The 21251-nt window shown below is 37.9% G+C and overlaps 1 protein-coding gene across 1 annotated transcript in view; it reads left to right on the forward strand.

Annotated features, from left to right (window-relative positions):
• Positions 1-8576: 8576 nt before the first annotated feature.
• The window catches only part of RTKN2 (rhotekin 2), a 79717-nt gene continuing 67042 nt past the window's right edge, over positions 8577-21251 (forward strand). Inside the window, exons 1-2 of the mRNA XM_015147537.3 lie at positions 8577-9297; positions 15081-15277. Of these exons, the coding sequence (XP_015003023.3) occupies positions 9238-9297; positions 15081-15277 (257 nt within the window). The 5' untranslated portion in view covers positions 8577-9237. The remainder of the gene's footprint in view (positions 9298-15080; positions 15278-21251) is intronic.

Here is a 21251-nt window from a genome sequence, read left to right on the forward strand (position 1 = left end):
ATCCAATATATACTGGGGATACATGTTCAGGATAACCTCCATGTAACTTCCCATTTAGAAAGGAGAAGAAGGCGAGACACAGCAGTGCTGGTCTGTAGTAGCTGTGAAATATCAGCAAGTAGAAATTATAACGATCCTCTATCCCAAAGGGAGAGAAAGGTCCCTTGATTAGACCTTGGAGAGGACTCCCCAGTCTACTATTCCTCATAGCACTTCATTCTACCATTTGAAAAAGTCTTCCTTTTCCATATTCCTCAAAATGGAATATATTCAAAGTGACCATTAAGGAATCTGACCCTATTGGGACACTGACCAGTTTTTTTAGGCAGCTATATCTGCCGGAGAAAAATATAACGTGGTGAGTTTCCGTTAAAACCAGATGAGTGCAATTTAAAGGACAGTTCTTTATTCTTACATTTTATGTATTATTATGTACTTACTATATTTTGGTATTAAACTATCCTTTCTTGTGAATTTCTATATTAGAAGTTTCTGTGGACTTCTTTTCTTTGTGGGGGTGGGGGTGGGGGTTGCACAGAGTCTCGCTCTGTCGCCCGGGCTGGAGTGCAATGGTGTGATCTTGGCTCACTTCAATTTCCGCCTCCTGGGTTCATGCTACTCTCCTGCCTCAGCCTCCTGAGTAGCTGGGATTATAGGTACACACCACCACACCTGGCTAATTTTTTGTATTTTTAGTGGAGATAGGGTTTCACTATGTTGGCCAGACTGGTCTTAAACTCCTGACCTCGTGATCCGCCTGCCTCGGCCTCCAAAGTGCTGGGATTACAAGCGTGAGCCACCGCCCCTGGCCTGTGAACTTCTATATTAGAGGTACAGTGGACTTCACAAATAATGGATCCTCTCATTGATGAATAATTTTTTATAAAATAGATATATTTGGCATAAATATAACTTTTATAGCATTGCTGGTATCTTAGGAAAAAATAAACACCTTTAAGGAACTAGAAATAGAGTAACAACAAAAACAATCAATCAAAAAACTTGAGTTAAAACCATAGTGTAAGTTATTAGCGCACAAATGCATGTGCACACACACAAATGGTTTTTGCTCTGCCAATGGTAAGTGGAAGCACATGCACCTGAGATTCTTATATTATGCTTAGAAACCTGAGTTAACTGGTCTCAGGCATCCAGAGCCTATGACTCCCAGTAAAAGCATATGTAAATCCTCCCTGTAAGAAAGCTGGGATTAGGTAAAAATGAACACCCAGTCAATGATTACAAATCTCAAGGAAATCAATCACCTTGAGTAAATGTCAGTGGAAATGACATCAAGTTAATATCCTTAAGCACTACAAATATTACAATGATTAGAAACAGAATGTAGAACAATTGTAAGATATAAAGAAATAGAAGAATCACAGAAATGAACAGGTAACAAAAGATTGTTCAAAATGACCAGGGAGATTTGTAAAAGTCATTACAACAGTGCTGTTATAAATGAAAAATTTAATGGTTGAAATAAAAAACTCAGTGGATGGATTTAAGAGAAAATCAGACACAGATAAAAGAAAAAAATGAGCATCTGGAAAAATACTCGGAATTCAGCACAAAGAGTCCAGAAAGTAGAGAATATAAAAGAAAAGTTAGGAGATAAAGACAATAGATTAAGAAAGGTGTAAACCCAAAGCTGCAAGGTAAACGATGTGTACTTCGTGAGATAAAGATTAAAATCAGGAATAAAACAAGAATGCCACCTCCATTTAATATTGTATTGGCTGCCTTAGCCAATGTAGTAAGTCAAGTAAGAAGAAATATGAGAATCAGAAAAGTGTTAATATTCACACTTGATTTCATACAGAATATACCTAAAAACCTGTAGATGATTTATTAGAAATAATGAGCAAATTTAGCAAGTCACTTGGATGTAAGACCAACAGATAAAAATCAGTTTTATTTCTATACACCAGCCACAAACAGAAGATATGTTTTTTAAGTATTATTTACAATAGCAAGAAGAGATACAAGGAACCCAAGAATACATGGAACTGAAAATATGCATACGCCTATGTGAAAAAAACTGTAAAACTTCATCAAAAGACCTCAAATGAAAATCTAAATTTGCAACATACATGATGTTCATGGATTGGAATACCCAATATCCTAAATATACAATTTCTCTCTAAATTCAATGCAATTCAGACAAAAACTCGAACACACTTCTTTTTTGTTCCTTCAAACTTGAGGAGCTGAATCAAAATTTCATGTAAAAGAGCAAAAGCACACTAATAGCCAAGATACTCTTGAGGAGAAAAATGTAGTAAATATCTACAAAAAGAACATTTCCAGAGCCAAAGTAGGAAAAGAGGAATCTGTCCTTAGCCTAATTCATAATATTAATCCATCTAAAGAAAAAAAAATTAGCTAAGAAAGGAGCTGAGACTGGCCTGGAAATCAGAGGGGCATGTGAGAGAATATGAGGGATTGCAGACAGTGGCGGAAATGGTCAGAGGGGAATTTGAGGAAGTGGGTCTGGTTCCCTCTGCAAGTGGACCTTCTGCTCTATGTTAGTGCATCTGGGTATTGTTGTGGGTGCCATCAGATAAATAAATCAGCAGTTTTCAAACATTTTTATGCAAATACACCTAAAATATTTTTTCTTTTATTCATATGTAATATTTACATATATATGCAGTACATGTAAATATTTTCTATATGCATAAAATTTGTAATAACCAAGTCAGGGTATTTGGGGTATCCATCACCTACGCATTATCATTTCTATGTGTTGGCATCATATCAAGTCCTCTTTTCTACTTACTTTAAAATATACATAATATTATTATGTATATTATGATGACTATACTAAGTAGAGTCAACCTAGTCTGCTATCAAACATTAGAACTTATTTCTTCTGTTTAACTGTATCTTTGTATCCAATCGCCAATCTCTTTTCATTCCCCCTTCCTACTGTTTTCCAACCTCACACCCTTCCCAGCCTCTGATATCTCTCTCTCCCTCTCTCTCTCTCATATATATATGTGTGTGTATATATATGTGTGTGTATATATATGTGTGTGTATATATATGTGTGTGTATATGTATATATATATTGAGACAACATCTCACTCTGTGGCCCAGGCTGAAGTGCAGTCATATGATCATGGCTCACTGCAGCCTCAACCTCCCAGGTTCAAGCAATCTTCCCACCTCAGCCTCCCGAGTAGCTGGGACCACAAGTGTGTGCCATCACACCCAGCTAATTTCTTTTCTTTGTCTTTTTTTATTTTTACTTTATTTTATTTTATTTTTATAGAGATGGAGTCTTGTTTTGTTGTCAGGACTGGTCTGGAACTCCTGGGCTCAAGTGATCCTCATCCTCCTGCCTCAACCTCCCAAAGCACTGGGATTACAGGCATAAGCCATCGCGCCTGGCTATCATTCTACTCTCTATATCTCCATGAGATAGTTTCTTAGCTCCAACATATGAGAACATGCAGTATTTGTCTTTCTGTGACTGGCTTATTTCACTTAGCAGAATGACTTCCAGTTCCATACATGTTGATGCTACAAATGACATGATTTCATTATTTTAAAATAATTTTAAAAATCTTTTTACCCCTTACATATTTTTAAGGTGACATCTGTCATGTTTTACCATACATTTAAATAGTTACAAAGGATGTAATTGCTGGTATACTGAAAATAATTAAAATTTCAAATTTCAAAAATTCTATTTATTAAATGTATCCAGTGGAATCTAAAATGTTAACAGTTGATACCCATTCAGCATCATCCATGTAAAAAATATATAAACAATTTTATGCTGGAAATTGTACATTATTTCTTTTCCTACTTGAACTTGTATTTTTATTCCACTTCCCCCACAGAATTTTATGCTAAAATAAAATATTTTTATGCATGAGAAGTCTTTACTGCTCACCTTACAATATTTCTCTGCAACAAACATATGTATATAAATTGAAATTTTATACATCACATATCATGTGGTGGATGAGCCCTTTTTCCTCCAATGAGTTATGTATTCATAGGTAACTATTACCTAATGTAGAATCAATACCAATAATTTGTTTTCCTTTTTTTGAGACAGGGTCTTACTCTGTCACCCAGGCTGGAGTGCAGTGGTGTGATCTTGGCTCACTGCAACCTCCACCTCCCGGGTTCAAGCGATTCTCCTGCCTCAGCCTCCCAAGTAGGTGGGATTATAGGCACCCGCCACTGCGCCCGGCATTATTTTGTATTTTTAGTAGAGATGGGACTTCACTATGGTGGCCAGGCTGGCCTCAAACTCCTGACCTCAGGTGATCCACCCTCTCAGCCTCCCAAAGTGCAGGATTACAGGCCTGAGCCACCGCTCCTGGCCCAATATCAATATTTTTAACTGTCTCTTTGACCTCTATATGGCTTTTATACTCCAGGACAATGCAATGGGTGGAAGGGATGGCTTTCTTTTGTCAAAAGGGAAAAGGTGATTGTGAAAGGGTGACCAAGGGGAGGCCTAGACAGCAGGTAAGTTGTTAGGCCCATCAATTTCAGAATGAAGGAACCTAAGTTGAAGATCTTAACCACGAGTTCCTTTAAACAGCCAGACCTTTACAAATACCCAGGCCTTGCAAAGTCTTTGTGTGCCCCAATTTGAGAACCACCGATTCAAATTATACAACTAATTCCTGTGACTGATTTGCTTGGTGAGTAAAGAGCATTCTGATTATAATGTAACTTGAATTTCCTCAGGATTGTGTGTAATATGTAGGTCACACTGGCAGTAATAACTTAAATTGCGCTTAATTTTGTCCCCATCTGCTGACAAGAGCTCTCATCCCTTGCAAATTCCGCCAGACTCCTACCCCTTACTACTCCCAAGCAGTGGTTCTTAAGTGTTCAAAATAAATCTACATAGCCAATTCTTCAGCATCTTTTTTCTGGTTATAGGCACCAATGCTTTACAGTTGTGTTTTCCATGCTTTCACATAATAAAAATACCAAGGTAATGCATCAAATGTCAAGTCAAATTCTGTAAGCCAAAATATGTATTATTAGTTTTAAAATATGTATTATAATATTATAATATGTATTATTAGTTTTTTAAAAAACCACACATTATCACTATTGTTTAACATTTACAAGGACTTTTTTACATATTAAAAATTTCTTATTATGAAAGGTTTGATGGATACTAAATATGTGTTATATATGTAAGTTACCGGGTAAACATTACAGTTAATATTGATGAACCCATCATGCAACTTAAGAATTAACACATGACCAGTAAGGAGCTCTATATCTGCAGGCTCTGTGACTATCCTGTTCTCCTGCCTTCCTTCCAAAGCTGGGCATTAGCCTGAATTTTGTTTTTAGCATTCCTTTCCTGTTAAGCATAAACTTTTATCACACACCTGTTTCCTTAAACAATTTACTGTTTAAAGTCTCTTGTTATTTAAGTTTACAAAGATTATATATTCTGTGTACTCTTCTGCAACGAGTTTTCTTCAGTATTTCTAAGATTTAGTTATGTGTATGTTATTAAACATAATTATGGTTTTTTAAAAAGATATATGTCATTCTACTGGGTAAATCACCACAATTTATTAATCCATGCTCCTGAAATGAGCATTTGGATTTTTAAAATCCTTTTGCTATGATAAGCAATGTTGCCTATATAAATTTGCAAGAATTTCCCAGAGGATACATACCAAGGAGCAGAATTGCTAGGTAAACACATTTTCAACTTTACAAGACAGTTCTAAATTTGTTTTTCCAAAGTGATTGGACATATTTCTATCTCCTCCTCCAGTATATAATATCCCTTGGACTTGCATCTTTGCCAACCCCTAGTATTATCAGATTTCTTAATATTTCTCAATCTAGTGACTGTAAAATATCTCCTTGGGACCTTAATCTGCAGTTTACAGACTAATAATAAGGTTGAGCAACCTTTCACATTTTATTTGTTATTTGGATTTACTCTCCTATAATATGCCTGCCATAGCTTTTGACCATTTTCCAGTTGGATTTTTATTGATTTATAGGAGTTCTTTATATATAGCATATTATTTAGCAGTGGTAGGTGATATATCTTGAATATATCCAATTCACATAATTTTTTCTCATTCAGTTCTCATAGTTCTATAGGTCCTTTACAGTTGCCTTTTGGTACTCATGTTTTCTTCCTACAGTAGTAACCGCTCCTGTTTTTGTGGGACAGTTTACGAAGCACTCCCACAAATCTTATCTGAGTCTCCCAACAACTTTAAAAAACAAGATGGGTATTATTATACTTGTTTTACAAATAAGAAAACCGAGTGGCTTGCCCAAGGTAATCGGGCTAATAAATCCTCAGACTCCACATTCCATAGCCTCCTTATGATTATGTGATGCTTCAGCTATTCGTAGACCATTCATTTAAGAAAATGCTGCACTTCTGCTTAGCACCTTGACCTCAGTTCCTTCTCTCTCTCTGTCTCTTCCATATATAATTCAAAACATAGCTTTAATTTATTCAGTTCAACCTTAACACATTATCTACAAGATGAACAGATGAGTAAAAGGAAGCACCAAGAGAATTTTTAATAGCACTTTTTTTAATATATAAGAGAGGCTAGGAGGATATTCAAAATCACAAGTTACCTGTTCTGTGTCAAACCACATTTTTCAAAATAATGGATCTGTTATGTAACAGAGCTGATTTTAAGTTCAGTGTTTTCTTTGCCTTTAGCCTCTTAGTTTAAAACAAGAATACAGAGAATAAGAGAAGAAAAATGTACTTTGCATATATTAGTATTCTCTAGATTGGCTTCTGTAGTTTTTAATTTATTATAATACTATCTGTTATATAAGGAGTAACCAATATATGTATATTTTTAATTGGCATTAAGTATTGACCTTATAGTGAGAAGTAATATTGGTAGGACAGTAATTCCGTCACTCATCCTCTAGCTGAAGCTACTACATCTGGGCAGTTGGGTGGATATCAACCTTCTGTAAGAGCCCAAGGATGATGGGTTAAGAGATGCCCAAATGTTCTCTCTCAAATATTTGAGATGGTAAAACGTAGTACTTCTCACTTTCTGGGAGTTGTAAAATAAATAGATAGATTGAAAGATAAATCCTCAAGCTAATCAAACTACTGCATGTGAGCTCTTTAAACTTTTGTAGTTTCCATGAGTTATTATATTTTATGTATATTACATACACCAGAGAAAACTGTGTCTGATCAAACTAGCAGTAACAAGAAAGGACTTTAGGATAAATAAGGAAACAGAAGTCCTACTCCAAGGTATTTTCATCATCATATAATAATTAAGTATTGAAGCACTTCCTGGGGACTCTCCCGGTGTATAATAAAAGCAGGACCACATCATAACTTCTTCTCCAAAGAGAAAGGTCTTTTGTAACAACTGTATTCTACAGATAATTACTAAATGTGGCCTTTCCTAACCTTTCCTTCTAGTATCATAAATAAATGTATCTCTAGTTAAATATCTGGTTTTAACTCATCAGATAGTCCTATATCAGTGTCCAATTTTAAACTGGTTGACTCACCTCTGTTTTTATGAAGTGCTGGCTTCTACATGTATTTTGATCTGCAGCTGAGAGCTGTATGTGTTGTAAGTACTACGTGTCTGATATGGGCTCTCGGTGTATTTTTCTTTTGAGTCAGGTGCTATAGCTAGGCTCATGCAGCCTCACATTGAGTAGGGGATAATTACACCACAAAGTGGTAGCATAAGAGAGAGATGTGCATTGGAGGAAGGGGCATTTAATGATTCTGAAATTCAGACCTGTGTTGTAGAAAATGAGGTGAGCTCCGTGTTGGTAATTTTGAACACATCTTTTATTGTTGTAAGGAAGTCATTCATAATGCAAGGGGACCATCATTCCCAACTGGGAAGCTTCTAGTATCACCTAGTCCAAAGGTTCTTAAAGAGGCATTTTACCTATTTGAGGAAGGGTATCCATTATATTTTTAAAATACATTCTCAAACCAACTGCTTTTAAAAAGGTCTTGCAGTTAAAATGACCATATAATATCCACTTCGGGATAAGTGCAAGATTGGTGCAACATTGGGACAACCGACCCAGACAGGGTCTGTCCCAGGCAAATAAAGAACATGGGCACCTATTTATGGAGGAAAAATGCCCAAGGGTTTCTAGGCGATGAGGGCTGGAGGGTTGATTTGGTAGACTCTTCAAGAAGAAAAAATGTCTGAGGCCCAAAGAGGCTTCCTGTTGCCTTTTCAAGGGGGAAATCAAGATAAACTAGGGACAATGAATTTTACGGACTTTTCAAGGGTGTGAAATCTTTGCTGCTTTCATTTTGATTTTTAAAAATTCCACGTTTCCCTTTATAATTAACAAAATCCATTAATTAAAATGGGTCTTTGTGCTCATCTTTAGGGCAGCAAGAAATAGGGCTCTTGAGAAATAGTACCCCATTTTGCTGTCACCTTGGATGTTGGTGGGGAAACAAGGGGAGAGGGAAAGAGAGAGTGAGAGAGCTGAAAGAAATCCTTCGCAAGAAAACAGAGTAAGTGGACAGAGTAGTGGGCGGGGAACATCTGGGATTATAAACACTGGGGGCAAAGACAAGACCTTGTGAAATGGCTGACATAGTATCTTACAAACCTGATGAATAAAACCATTATCTCTGGGTGACCCTGGTGACAACGCTGGGCAAGGTGAGAGGAGACAGCGAGCGCTGTGTTTGAGAGCAATGTTACTGGTTCTCTGAGAGCGAGACCGTGGGCTCGTAGTGACACCGTGGGTTCCTGAGTTGTCTGGGAGTACAGGGACGGCAGCCTCGAGTCTGTCCAGCTACGATCACTTTGTAAGGCCTTCGGTGGGATGCGGGCAGAAGGCTCCCAGTGCAAAGGGCGTGCCACGAAAACCACCAGCCAGAAACCTGCGCTGCAACAGGTGCGCTCCGCCGCCTAATCTTTCCCTGCGGCCCCTCCCACTCCCGTTCCAGGCCCGCCCACATCCCTGTCCCGGCTTTAAGTCCGGCGCCGCCGCCCTCTCCCCCGCCCCGCCGCGCTGGAGCCTGGGGTCTCGGCAACTTCCGGCGGCGGGAGCGGCGGGGCGCGAGGCGTGCCCACTGCGCGTGCGCATCGGCCGGGCTTCTCCTGCGCCCCCGGCCCCTGCGACTGGGACTTGGTACAGCCGGGCGGTTGGCGTCCTCCGCGGCTACAGCCAGGGGCGGGCTTTTCAAATCTTCCTTTGAAAGAGTGGCGACGGCCCGGACAGTTCGCGCTGGAGATGGAGGGGCCGAGTCTGAGGGGTCCTGCGCTCAGCCTGGCAGGGCTTCCCACCCAGCAGGTGAGTTGCGGGAGGGACCCTGCCGCGGAAGGAGAGGGAGCCGGGGTTCTGTTCCTCGCGACTTCGCTTTGTGGAGTCGTCGGGAAAGCCTCTCCCCTGCTCCTCTGTTTCAGCGGTGGCCACAAACAAAGGGAGGGACTAGGAGACTGCACTCTTGGGGCTCTAAAGGGCCTGGATATCGGCACCGCCGGATTTCTCAGAGAGGGAGCTGAGGTCCGGAGTGGGAAGGCGGGGCCGGGGTCCCAGCGCGCATTTGAGGTGCACTTGTCTGCTGCCCTCCCCAGGCTTTGGACGCCTGTCTTTTTGCAAGTGTAGGTGATGCCGGGGAAATGGGAGCCGCTTGATTCCCAAGAAACCCAGCGAGGCCAGTGGAAGACAGTTGGCTTATTACGGATTTAATGGGAAGCACAGTAATGGAGCGATGTCTATGTCTACACACAACACAGAACTGGTTGGGGTGGGGGGTGGGGTTCGGAGTGGAGTAGAGGCAAACTGCAACCTCTGCACTTTAGAGAAAGTTGAAGGTTTGATAGTGGGTTCTTTCTCAAATCATTAGAAAGGAAAAAGAGAGTACACATTAAATTGGATAGAAGTTTGATGTTTGCTTTTGTGCTATGTAAATTGTGTTAGAAACCTTTTTATTTTGCTTTTTACTAGACCAACATTATTTCTTGGCAGCATCAGTTATTAAAATGTTACCACTTTTCACTCTTAACCGTAACTTTAGGGTCTTAAAAGAAAACTCTGATGTCTTTAAGCTGGATCTTCACTTCTATTTTAATCTCTACCTTCTTTTGCCTACTTCAGAAGTAGGTTAAGCCATATGAAAGTGCCAGTTTTGTAGGTCAAAATTGGTAAAATATTTGCAATTTCATTCATATGGAGGCACCTGATATCTTTGTTTAAAAATCTAGAATTTCCTTAGCAGACACAAAATTGTTAGGGAGTTTTCAATAATACTGTGAAAAATAAAGCAAGACATTAAGATTCATTATGCAAAAGAAGTCCAGTGTCTTTATCAGTAATTTTTATGCTGTTTTATGTCAGCATTTTCAAAAATTTCAAAGATTTTGATGTACTTTTTTTCGATCCTGTCCTGTTATATACTTTGGCTGTCCTGATTGCTAACAAAATCTTAATTTATAGTGAATTGGCATTCTATTGAGATTCTTGTATGTATCATATAGGTGTAGGTGTAGGTGTAGCTGTCCAGGTGTATTTATTGAGCTTCAGGTTGCAGGAATAGGAATGGTACAGAAGCGACAAGAGGATAAAATCATGAAGGAAGTTTAGCTGCAAGGAATGAAAATAATGTTTAAATATATATAAAGGCTTGGTTATTTACATGTGGGAAGGTACAATACTTAATTTTTTAGGCAGGACAAAATCGAAATGATTGAAATGCAGAATCTTCAGTTTAGATTTGGAGAAAAAACACAAAATAGTAGTAGGTTTCAACCTAACAGGAATATTGAGGGTCAGTCAGATAATTTTATACTTGACTAATACTGAATTTTTATTTGGCATTTCCTTTGATACATGAATGAAGCTGCCATGTTATCGAGATAAGGCCAAAGATTTTGAGGTGGCCACACACTAGTCAAACACCTCTACTGAAACCCTGGAGTCCTCTGCGACTCCTCACAGCATAGAGTATTGGCTTTGTAGTCAGATTCAGGTCAAACCAAACTCTTCTTGTGGTGCAACCTTAAATAAGTTATCTCTGTTTTCTAAGTTTCAGTTTCCACAGTTGTAGATTGGGTATTCTGCCTATCCCAGACAGCTGTTGGAATTCAAGAACATCTCTAAAGTACTTATCACAGCACCTAGCACTCAGGATGTGCTTGAGAGATGACTATTGTTGTTGTTATCCTTTGTCCTATTCAGCTGAGTGGTTCCGGCAGTCCCCTACCTTTTCTTACAAATGTTTAAGCTTTTGGAATTTTAATAAAAATAAAATTCAAAAAGTAATACTATCTCATTGCAGGAAAGTCAACATAGAAACATGAATTTACGAATTCTCTCTCTAGTTCCATTCCCCAGAATGGCCGCTGTTAACAATTTCCAGACTTTTTTCTGTACATAAACAATTCTTAAAATCCACACAATTTCTTTTAGCAAAATGAGAATGGACTGTATTTACTCTTTTCTTCTTCTTCACCTTGGTCTTTTGGTTAGCATGGCTTAACTATATCCATTAGGTGAATGGTAGTTTATATCTTGATTACTGCAGTTGTCTTTCCAGGAGTTCAACTTCAGGTTTTTTTTAAGTCAGTTTTTAATACCAACAATAAAGCCATTTTCTTTGCACTTCCTTCATACTAGGCTAGCTCTTAAAACCTAGTAGGTTTCTGTTTCCTACTTAATCTAAATTTTCGTTTTTAAGGTATCTTCCTATTTCATTCACAGCCTTGTCCATATATTTTTATCAGCCTAACTTGTTAAAGTACTTACGGGGTCAGGACAGTGACAAAGGCTTCTGTTTGACTTGATTAGAGGCAAGCCCTTATTCAGAAAATTGGAAAAGAAATAAGAGGATGATGGCCTTACCTCATTCTCTCCTCTTTCTGGAGACTGGCATTCAAACACTCCTAAAAGGAATGGTTACAGAGAGACTAGCTTTTGTCTTTGGTCCTAATCAGCCTTGACTCTACCTGGCCGAGCCATTATGGCTGAGGGAGCAACACTGGTGATTTTCCACTCTGTACTCATCCTCTTTGAGGTCAATAAACGTCACTATTGAATGCCCAGTCGGTGCCCTTATTACATGATCATTATTCTTATTGGGGATAGCACTAGACATCAACCCTTACCCCAGATGCACTGTGTACCCTTAGTAACTAAAGACAGCTCTAAAGGGTTTCAGTTCCATAAACCCTTCCTTGCTAGAGCTAGCATTGCTTAACCAGAGAGGCTTTTTCTGCATGTAAAGTATAGATGTGTACTAAAAGAAGTTGCATGGGAAATACAAAACTGGCTAAAACCAGTAGCCTTAAAAAAAAAAAAAAAAAAAACAAACTCAGAATACATTGAAAACCATATGTACACTTAACAACTCATCCTGCTTATGTTAGCCTTCTGGGATCCACTTAACTCACATTTGCCTGAGACCTGCCTCAGCGAGGGAGGTAAGATTATAGTTTACTATGTATGTTAATTTGGCTGGATTACGGGTCAGTAAACTATTTCTATAAAGGGCAAACAGTAAATATTTTCAGCTTCGCAGGCCACTCAGTCTCTGTTGAAGTCGCTCAACTCTGCCCTTGTAGCTTAAAGGAGCCATAGACAATACGAATGAATGTGTCTGTGCTCCAGTATAACTTTATTTACAAAATCAGGTCCCAGCCAGGCCATAGTTTTCTGACCCTTGCTCTAAAGAAAAAAAATCTTCACAGTAGTATCTGTTAGATACGCCTCATTTCCTTAATAAAGAGTACTTTAATCTTATATCATCTTCAAACTTTTTAAATGTACTTTTTAAAAAAATCCTGGCTACATTTTCTTTCTCTACTATTTCCCAAGCTTCTGTAGTTTTATGGAGACTTCATTGTAAGTGATGGTGAGAAGATACTCTTTATTTATGGGACAGAAACCCAAACTGATTCGTTAATGTGGCTGTAGCCACCTGCTGGTTCTTTAAGGTTGTTGCAACTTTCAAGATTGCTGTGGAATTTCAAATAGTCCAGCTATACTTCTCTACCCTGGCTGACCATTGAATCACCAGAAGAACTGTAAAAAAAAAAGGGCTCAAGCCCCACCTCCAGAGATCCTGCTTGGTCTGGGGTAGGTCACAGGTTTAGGTACTTTTATAAGGCCCTTCCTCTCTGCCTCAGATGGTTTGAATATGCAGCCAGCTTTGAGAACCACTGTGCTAGTTCAACTGCCTGTCTCATTGCAGCATTTAAAACCAAAATAGAATTTAGTGGCACCAGATGGTATTTGTTTATATTTGAGTTGTGGGGTAAAACTATTCATCCCAGCTTTAGGTTGCTCCCTATGTGCACTCCCCAATATAGTCAGTCTGCCAGAGTTTATTTCTATAGACATACGGGTCACATAGATAATTCTTATAATTAATTGCTAATTACATTAAAGAAGAATTTACTTTGGGGCTGGTTAACTCATAAAAAGATGAAATGGAGTTGTTGAAATTCAGTCATGTGCAGCGAAGGAAAACCAGCGAATGACTACATTTATATAGTACACCAGTTTTGAGTTACAACACTATATGAGAAGGTTTTTATGTGGTGATTACATGATGTAATTACAGGAGGTAATTAAACAGATCTGTTTTCTGTGTGTAAATAGTACAGTTGATTGATTTGGATAGTCAAGTTAAATCATCTGCAGTTTGTCTTTTGGGGTAGTCTTCAAAGACTGTTAGCTCTCCTAACTTTCATCTTTTCTTTTTGAAAAGGTTGTCTAGACCTTTTGTTACTAGATTTCATTTACATTTTTAAATTTACATTTTGATCCAGTCAGAAGGTAAATTATAGTCTTTATTTTGTTTACCATAGAAACTAGGGTGATCACTTTATCTTTAAGAAATAGACATACTAGAAACATCATTACATGTTTGTGATACAATAAAGAGTACCTTTGATTTATAATTTTTATAAAGTCATTGTAAATTAAATCAGAACTGTACATTCAGTGTGTAGAATTTTAATGTTGCATGTGAAACTTGTATGTAGAATCAGGCCATTAAAAGATAATTATATGGAATAAAAGACTTTCAGAAATAAACTATTTAGTAGTTTCATGGTGAACCCTAAAACTAAAATAAATGGTATGTCCAGAATTATATTATAAAGCTCTGTTCCGGATAGCTAAGGCTTCTGACATTTTCTATGTACAATGCTTTCGCTCTCTTGCTTCTGAGATTGTGTTTACACTGCCTACTATTACAAATAGCCTGTTTCCTCCCTGCTACTAAATGTTGGCTCCTTTACTCAGTATCCGCTTTTTCAGAATGTTTGTCTTGGTTAATTCACTGTCATCAACCACATTGCCATCTCTTAATACAATTTATATAATATATATGTGTGATATATTGTTCACGTTAGTTATTGTATGTTTTCTAAGGCTGCTATAACAAATGACCAAGACTAAGTGACTGAAAACAAGAAAAATTTATTCTCAAACTTATGGAGGCCAGATGTCTGAAATCAAGGAATTGGCAGGGTCACGCTCCTCTGAAGGCCGTAGGAAAGAATTCTCTTCTTGCCTTTTCCAGCTTCTGATTACTGCCATCAATCCTTGGTATTTTTTTGACTTATAGACGTATTAGTCTCTGTCTTCATATGTCATTCTCTCTGTATGTGACTGTGTCTTCATGCAACCTTTCTTTAAGGACACTAGTCATTAGATTTAGGACTTACTCTAATCCAGTATGTCCTCATCTTACCTAATTACATCTGCAAAACCCTCTATCCAAATAAGGCTACATTCTGAGGCACTGGGTGGACATAAAGTTTGGAGAGACACTATTAAACTTCATATAGTTATAGGAACACATAATGTTTGTCACCTTTGTTTATGTTCTGTTTATTCAGTTTCTTTAGATTGTAAAGATTTCCTAATGAAGCAAGAAGTTAAGAATTGCAAAGAGCACTTTAAAATAGCTATTTTTACACTACATATATTTATATTAAAACTTTGTTGCTTTCTCAATATGGTATACAATTATGATATCTAGTACATTTTGCATCTATTATGGGTTAAAATGTAATTTTGGATTTTTGCTATATTTTAAAGATGCATTTTTTTTTTTTTTTTTTTAGGACTGCAGCATTCAAGAAAAAATAGACTTAGAAATTCGAATGCGAGAAGGAATATGGAAACTCCTTTCTCTGAGCACTCAGAAAGATCAGGTTTTACATGCAGTTAAGAATCTCATGGTGTGCAATGCTCGAATAATGGCCTATACATCAGAGCTACAGAAATTGGAAGAACAGATTGCAAATCAGACTGGAAGATGGTTAGTAACATAGTTTACCTGTGACTTTTAATGTACTTAAATATGTAAATTTAAAACAGTATAATTTAAGCTTAAGTACACATGTCAAATCACCAAACTGTTTAAAAAAGCAAATACACTGAAGTAGTAGCTAACGTCATAAACAGTTTGCTGATAGAGCTCAGAGTGAACTTAGCAGCTTTTATTGGGCTGTTGTGTTCAATATGTAGTTATAGAATGAAAATTATTCAGAAGCAATGACTGAGGGAGCATTTTAAGAAGAAAGGACCAATATTGATAGAAATGTAGAGTAAGAAAATTAATTTCTTAGAAATATGTTAATAAAAAGGTACTAGCTGTGAGACATGGAAACTCAAGTATAGAAACTGAGATGAGTGAGCAGCAAAATTATGAAGAGATAAAACCTTATGAATGGAAAGGAACTTCTTGATATGGTGAATGTAAGTCCCAGAGAGGCAAAAAACCTCAAGGACATTCATGCAACAAGTGATGAAAGCTAATGAGAGTGAAGATTTGCTAAGTATTAATAACTTCTGGTCATGTTAATCTATCATCTCATGCTGCTCTTTTAGATAGATCGATGATTTGTATATGAAATTTATATCCTATCTTATTTACAATGCCAAATCTTACTTGAACCTAAAAATTGGTTCAGTTTAGTGGCTGGATATTGGTGTATTTTAAATAAAAACAATCTTACATTCCCTTTTGTTGATTTACAGCTCTGACACAAGGGAAGAATTTCTTGTTAGACAATAGTGATTGTTGAGCTGAGCATAGCATCATTAAATTCTTGAAAAGTAAGTTAAAAACACCAGAGTCTTGAGATTTCTGTAAAAATAAAATTTTGATGAGGATGTGATGTAAAAGAGACCCGGATACAAAGTATCCAACCGTATTAGCTATATTGCCATGGGATAGCCTTTTTTTTTAAGATGGAGTCCCACTCTTGTCGCCCAGACTGGAGTGCAGTGGCGCGATCTCGGCTCACTACAACCTCCGCCTCCCGGGTTCAAGCGATTCTCCTGCCTCAGCCTCCCGAGTAGCAGGGACTAAAGGCGTGTGCCACTACACCTGGTTAATTTTTTTGTATTTTTAGTAGAGATGGGGTTTCACCATGTTAGCCAGGATGGTCTCAATCTCCTGACCTCATGATTCGCCCGCCTCGGCCTCCCAAAGTGATGGGATTACAGGCATGAGCCACTGCGCCCCGCTGGGATAGCTATTTTAATCTCCTTGTGCCTCTCAGTTCCTTCCTTACAGTGGGCATGATATTTACATTTTGAAAATTGAGATTTTATATATTCCAAAACCTAATGTAATGCCTTTTACATACTTAGTACTCAACAAATGTCAGTTTTCATTGTTGTGTGCCCCCAGCATTATACAATTAAATCGTTCCATTATCATAATGTAGGAAAATATTTTTCAGATAGACATACATTGATTTAAGTCAGCGCTTCTCAAAGTTGGTAACATGTAGCACTGAGAGTACATGATGCAAAGTTATAGAATAAATATAGCATGTCTTCTTAGAACATGAATTTTTAAGATTAAGCATGAGAAGTTTAGAATAGTGGAGTATTTTGAGGTTCTGCTTTCTTATACCTGGGGATATATGTTCCCTCTCAGCCTTTTTATTAGGATATTTTGTCGAGAAGGGAAATTTCAGTGGAAAAGTTTGAGAAGCCCTGATTTTAGAAAGTATGGGACTAAACATTATATTATGTCATTATCACAATATCTGGAATATTATTTTTGGGACCATATCTGCCTCCATATTTAATGCTCTTTAAGTATTAATGAGTTATGAATTGACCATTTCTTAAATTTGGCAGTGTGGCTTTTCTGAAGTTGCTGATTTATAAAAAAATATTAAATAAGCCTAATGCCTGTTCAATCTATATAGCAGTGATGGGGAAAAATTAGGACCCCTAACTGGAAATGTGTTTGATTTTCAGTTTCTTTTAATATATCTGTGATCGATGAAAATATCTTTGTCACTATACACACACATATATATTTGTTCATCCATGTATAAACAGTTTTCTCTTAATTATTATTGCTGGAGTTTAAAAAAAATCTTGTATATTCTATATGTATTCTTTGTTTATTGCTTCATTTTGTATATGAAGATATAACCTGAGGTCACTGATCAGATGTAACTAGAAATTATACTTGCTTTGTTATCACAAAAATGACTTGAAGATTAATGATTTAGTTCCTTGAAGAAAGTTATGTAAATTATGCAGATATTTACTGAATATCTACTACTTGCAGAACACTTATTAAGCACTGTGCTAAGGTATCTATATTTAAAAAAGCAGTTTGTCAAAATATGACAATATTGTATATTCAGCAAATATTTTGCCTTTACAGACTCAGCAGTCTATTCCTTAGTTTGGTCAGTCCTTAAGGTGGAAAAATGCTCAGTTTTATATTGCTGCCAGAGTTAAAATTAATAGCATTGTAATGAGAACCCTAGTCTACCTTCTCTAAATTTTATGATAAACTGTCAAAAAATAATTATAGATACTAAATCTAGACTTTTTCAAAGAAGAATCAAGTAATTGTGAAGTGGTGGAATTGAGGAATATCTAATAGAACAATTGGGTTTGGATCTTCTGGATTGTGAAGGATGGATAGAATCCAGGTAGGTGAGCAGGAGGAAGGCAGCATTCCAAGAAAAATAGCAAAATAGGCCAGGCGAAGTGGCTCACGCCTGTAATCCCAACACTTTGGGAGGCCAAGGTGATCAGATTGCTTGAGCTCAGGAGTTTGAGATCAGCTTGGGTAACGTGGCAAAAACCTGTCTCTACAAAAAATACAAAAATTAGCCAGGCATGGTGGCGTGTGCCTGTACTCCCAGCTACTCGAGAGGCTGAGGCAGGAGGATTGCTCAAGTGTGGGATATCAAGGCTAGAGTGAGCAGTAAGTGCACCACAGCACTCCAGCCAGCTCAAAAGAGTGAGATTCTGTCTCAAAAAGAAATAGCAAAATAAAAATTTACATTGAAAAATCAGTATGAATTATTCAAGAGCAGTGAAAAGATCTATTGTGTTGAGTCTGAAGATCAAGGCAAAGATGAAAAGGAAGATCCAAGAAAGATCCAAGAAAGCCCGGAATGCTAGGAAGTTATTTGGTATTAATTAACAGCCTTTCCAGGTGCCAGGCATTGTGTAAGATGTTCACAAATATCACATTAAAAATGGAGAAAGATAGTGTATTAGTTCATTTTCACATTGTTAATGCAGACATACCCGAGACTGGGTAATTTATAAAGAAAAAGAGGTTTAATGCACTCATGGTTCCACATGGCTGGGGAGGCCTCACAGTCATGGCAGAAGGCGGAGGAGGAGCAAAGTCACGTCTTACATGGCAACAGGCAAGAGAGCGTGTGCAGGGCAATTGGGCCTTTATAAAACCATCAGATCTTGTGAGACTTACTATCATGAGAACAGCACAGGAAAAACCTGCCCCCCAGTGATTCAGTTACCTCCTAATGGTCCCTCCCATGACGCATGGGGATTATGGGACCTGCAATTCAAGATGAGATTTGGGTGGGGAGACAGCCAAACCGTATCAGATATAAACCTCTTTTAAAGGCTGTAACTCTTTAAGGATACACAGGGCTTTTGTGGCTAGGTCATGAATCCAGGTGACTTAAAATCCCATGCACCTCTGTCTCCCACTCTTTCCGAAAAAGAACCTGTACTTTTTTTTTTTTTTTAACTATTGCTCCAAGCTGCCATGGTGAGCTATTACAGGGCTTTATATATATTTGCTTACCCATGAAAATATCTTTTATGTTATATATACATATGTATATTTCTTCATCATGTAAAAACATTGTTTTTCTTAATTATTGAGTTCTGGAATTTAAAAAAATCTTGAATATTCTATATCCTGTTATCCTTTATCTTTTTTTTTTGAGATGGAGTCTCGCTCTGTTGCCCAGGCTGGAGTGCAGTGGCGCGATCTTGGCTCACTACAAGCTCCGCCTCCTGGGTTCACGCCATTCTCCTGCCTCAGCCTCCTGAGTAGCTGGGACTACAGGCGCCCGCCACCGCGCCCGGCTAATTTTTTTTTAATTTTTAGTAGAGACGGGGTTTCACCGTGGTCTGGATCTCCTGACCTCATGATCCGCCTACCTCGGCCTCCCAAAGTGCTGGGATTACAGGCGTGAGCCACCATGCCCGGCTTATCCCTTATCTTTTTTTTTTTTTTTTTTTTTTTTTGAGACAGAGTCTGGCTCTGTCGCCCAGGCTGGAGTGCAGTGGCCAGATCTCAGCTCACTGCAAGCTCTGCCTCCCGGGTTTACGCCATTCTCCTGCCTCAGCCTCGCTAGTAGCTGGGACTACAGGCGCCCACCACCTCCCTTGGCTAGTTTTTTTGTATTTTTTAGTAGAGACGGGGTTTCACCGTGGTAGCCAGGATGGTCTCAATCTCCTGACCTCGTGATCCGCCCGTCTCAGCTTCCCAAAGTGCTGGGATTACAGGCTTGAGCCACGGCGCCCGGCCTTCCTTTATCATTTTAAGCAAGGAAGGGGTATGATAAAAACTGGTATTTGGGGAAGGTTATTTGGCAGCAGGGTATTAAAAAAGGTGGTGAGAGTAAATAATTGAAATAACCAGTTTTTAGGGAAAATATTTAACAATAGGCAGACATAGAAATGATCTTATAAAGAAGTAACTTTTTGTTAGAAAAATGAGGAAATCAAAACTGTGTGTGGGTTTCTTTAGGGCTTTTCTAATAGATCTTCACTCAAGGTGCTCTCTGTACATAATCATTCTGCAAGAACTTTTCAGTTACTTCTCAATCCAATGAAATTATTTAAAAAGTCAAATAATCTTACTTCATTCTAGAGGCTTTTAAAACTGGGGTTCCAGGAAAGAATTAAGTCCTAATGTCCCAAGAACTCCATTGTATACATTGACTTAACTTCTGCATATAGAATAGTGCTACTTTTGTACTACCCTTGGAAAAATTCAATAAATGGTTACTCTGTGCTTTAGATGAGGAACCACAGTTGAGAAATCAGTAACATCATTTGTTGTTTTTTTAAAACCACACAATCCTGAGAATATTGACAACTGGTGAAATGTTCTATTACCATACTGTTCTAATAATATAACAAAAACTTTGTTCTAAATTGTGTTTGGGTATGAAACACCTAGTACACTGCCTGTTCTTTATGCTTGAATAAGCCAAAATATCCAGGCTTCTGTATGGTTCCCAGTGGAGTCAGGATGTAAAAACCTTTCTGGATTGGGTAGGCAGTAGGTCGTTAGGATGAGGTGCATAGGTTGCTTACTGCCTCAATTTAGAGAGTATCGTGGCTTGGTTACAGCAGTCTGTTAATTTGCTGGACTTTTGACTAGTAAACTATCATTGTACCTTTCTTTCTGCATGCTGTGGCTGGATATGGCTACTTAAAAGACGATTTATTTCAGTCTACTTCTCAAAAAATAGCTGTTACTTTCCGTTTACTGAAATAGGCATGCCAGAATCTTTGGGGTCTGATCCCAAACTACTTGCACTCTTATCTTTCAATTTCTGCTTTACAAATGTATTGCAGTCAAATGCTTGATCGTATCCCAAAAACAGTTCTTGGATTTTCTTATCTCCAGTGCATTTGCTTACCCTGAAGTACCATATCTTCCATTCCCACTTGATGAAACCCATTTGTTCTGGGACACCATACCTGCCTCAAAGTTTCCTTGATAATTCTATTCAGAAAGTAATTATTCCTTTATGTGCATGGTAAGGACCCAAACAATGACTATTTACCTCCTTTTACTTTTAGTACCATCCAAATCATGAATACCTCACTAGAACATACTACATTCTAATAGAGCTATTTATAATCAACATATGTTTTCATAAATTATAAGCTTTTGGAAACAGGGACAATGATTCTTCTTGTCAGTGAAACAGAGAGGATATCACCACTAATTTCACAGGATTATTGTG

This window comes from Macaca mulatta, chromosome 9, assembly GCF_049350105.2.
Source record: "Macaca mulatta isolate MMU2019108-1 chromosome 9, T2T-MMU8v2.0, whole genome shotgun sequence".
Lineage (NCBI taxonomy): Eukaryota > Metazoa > Chordata > Mammalia > Primates > Cercopithecidae > Macaca > Macaca mulatta.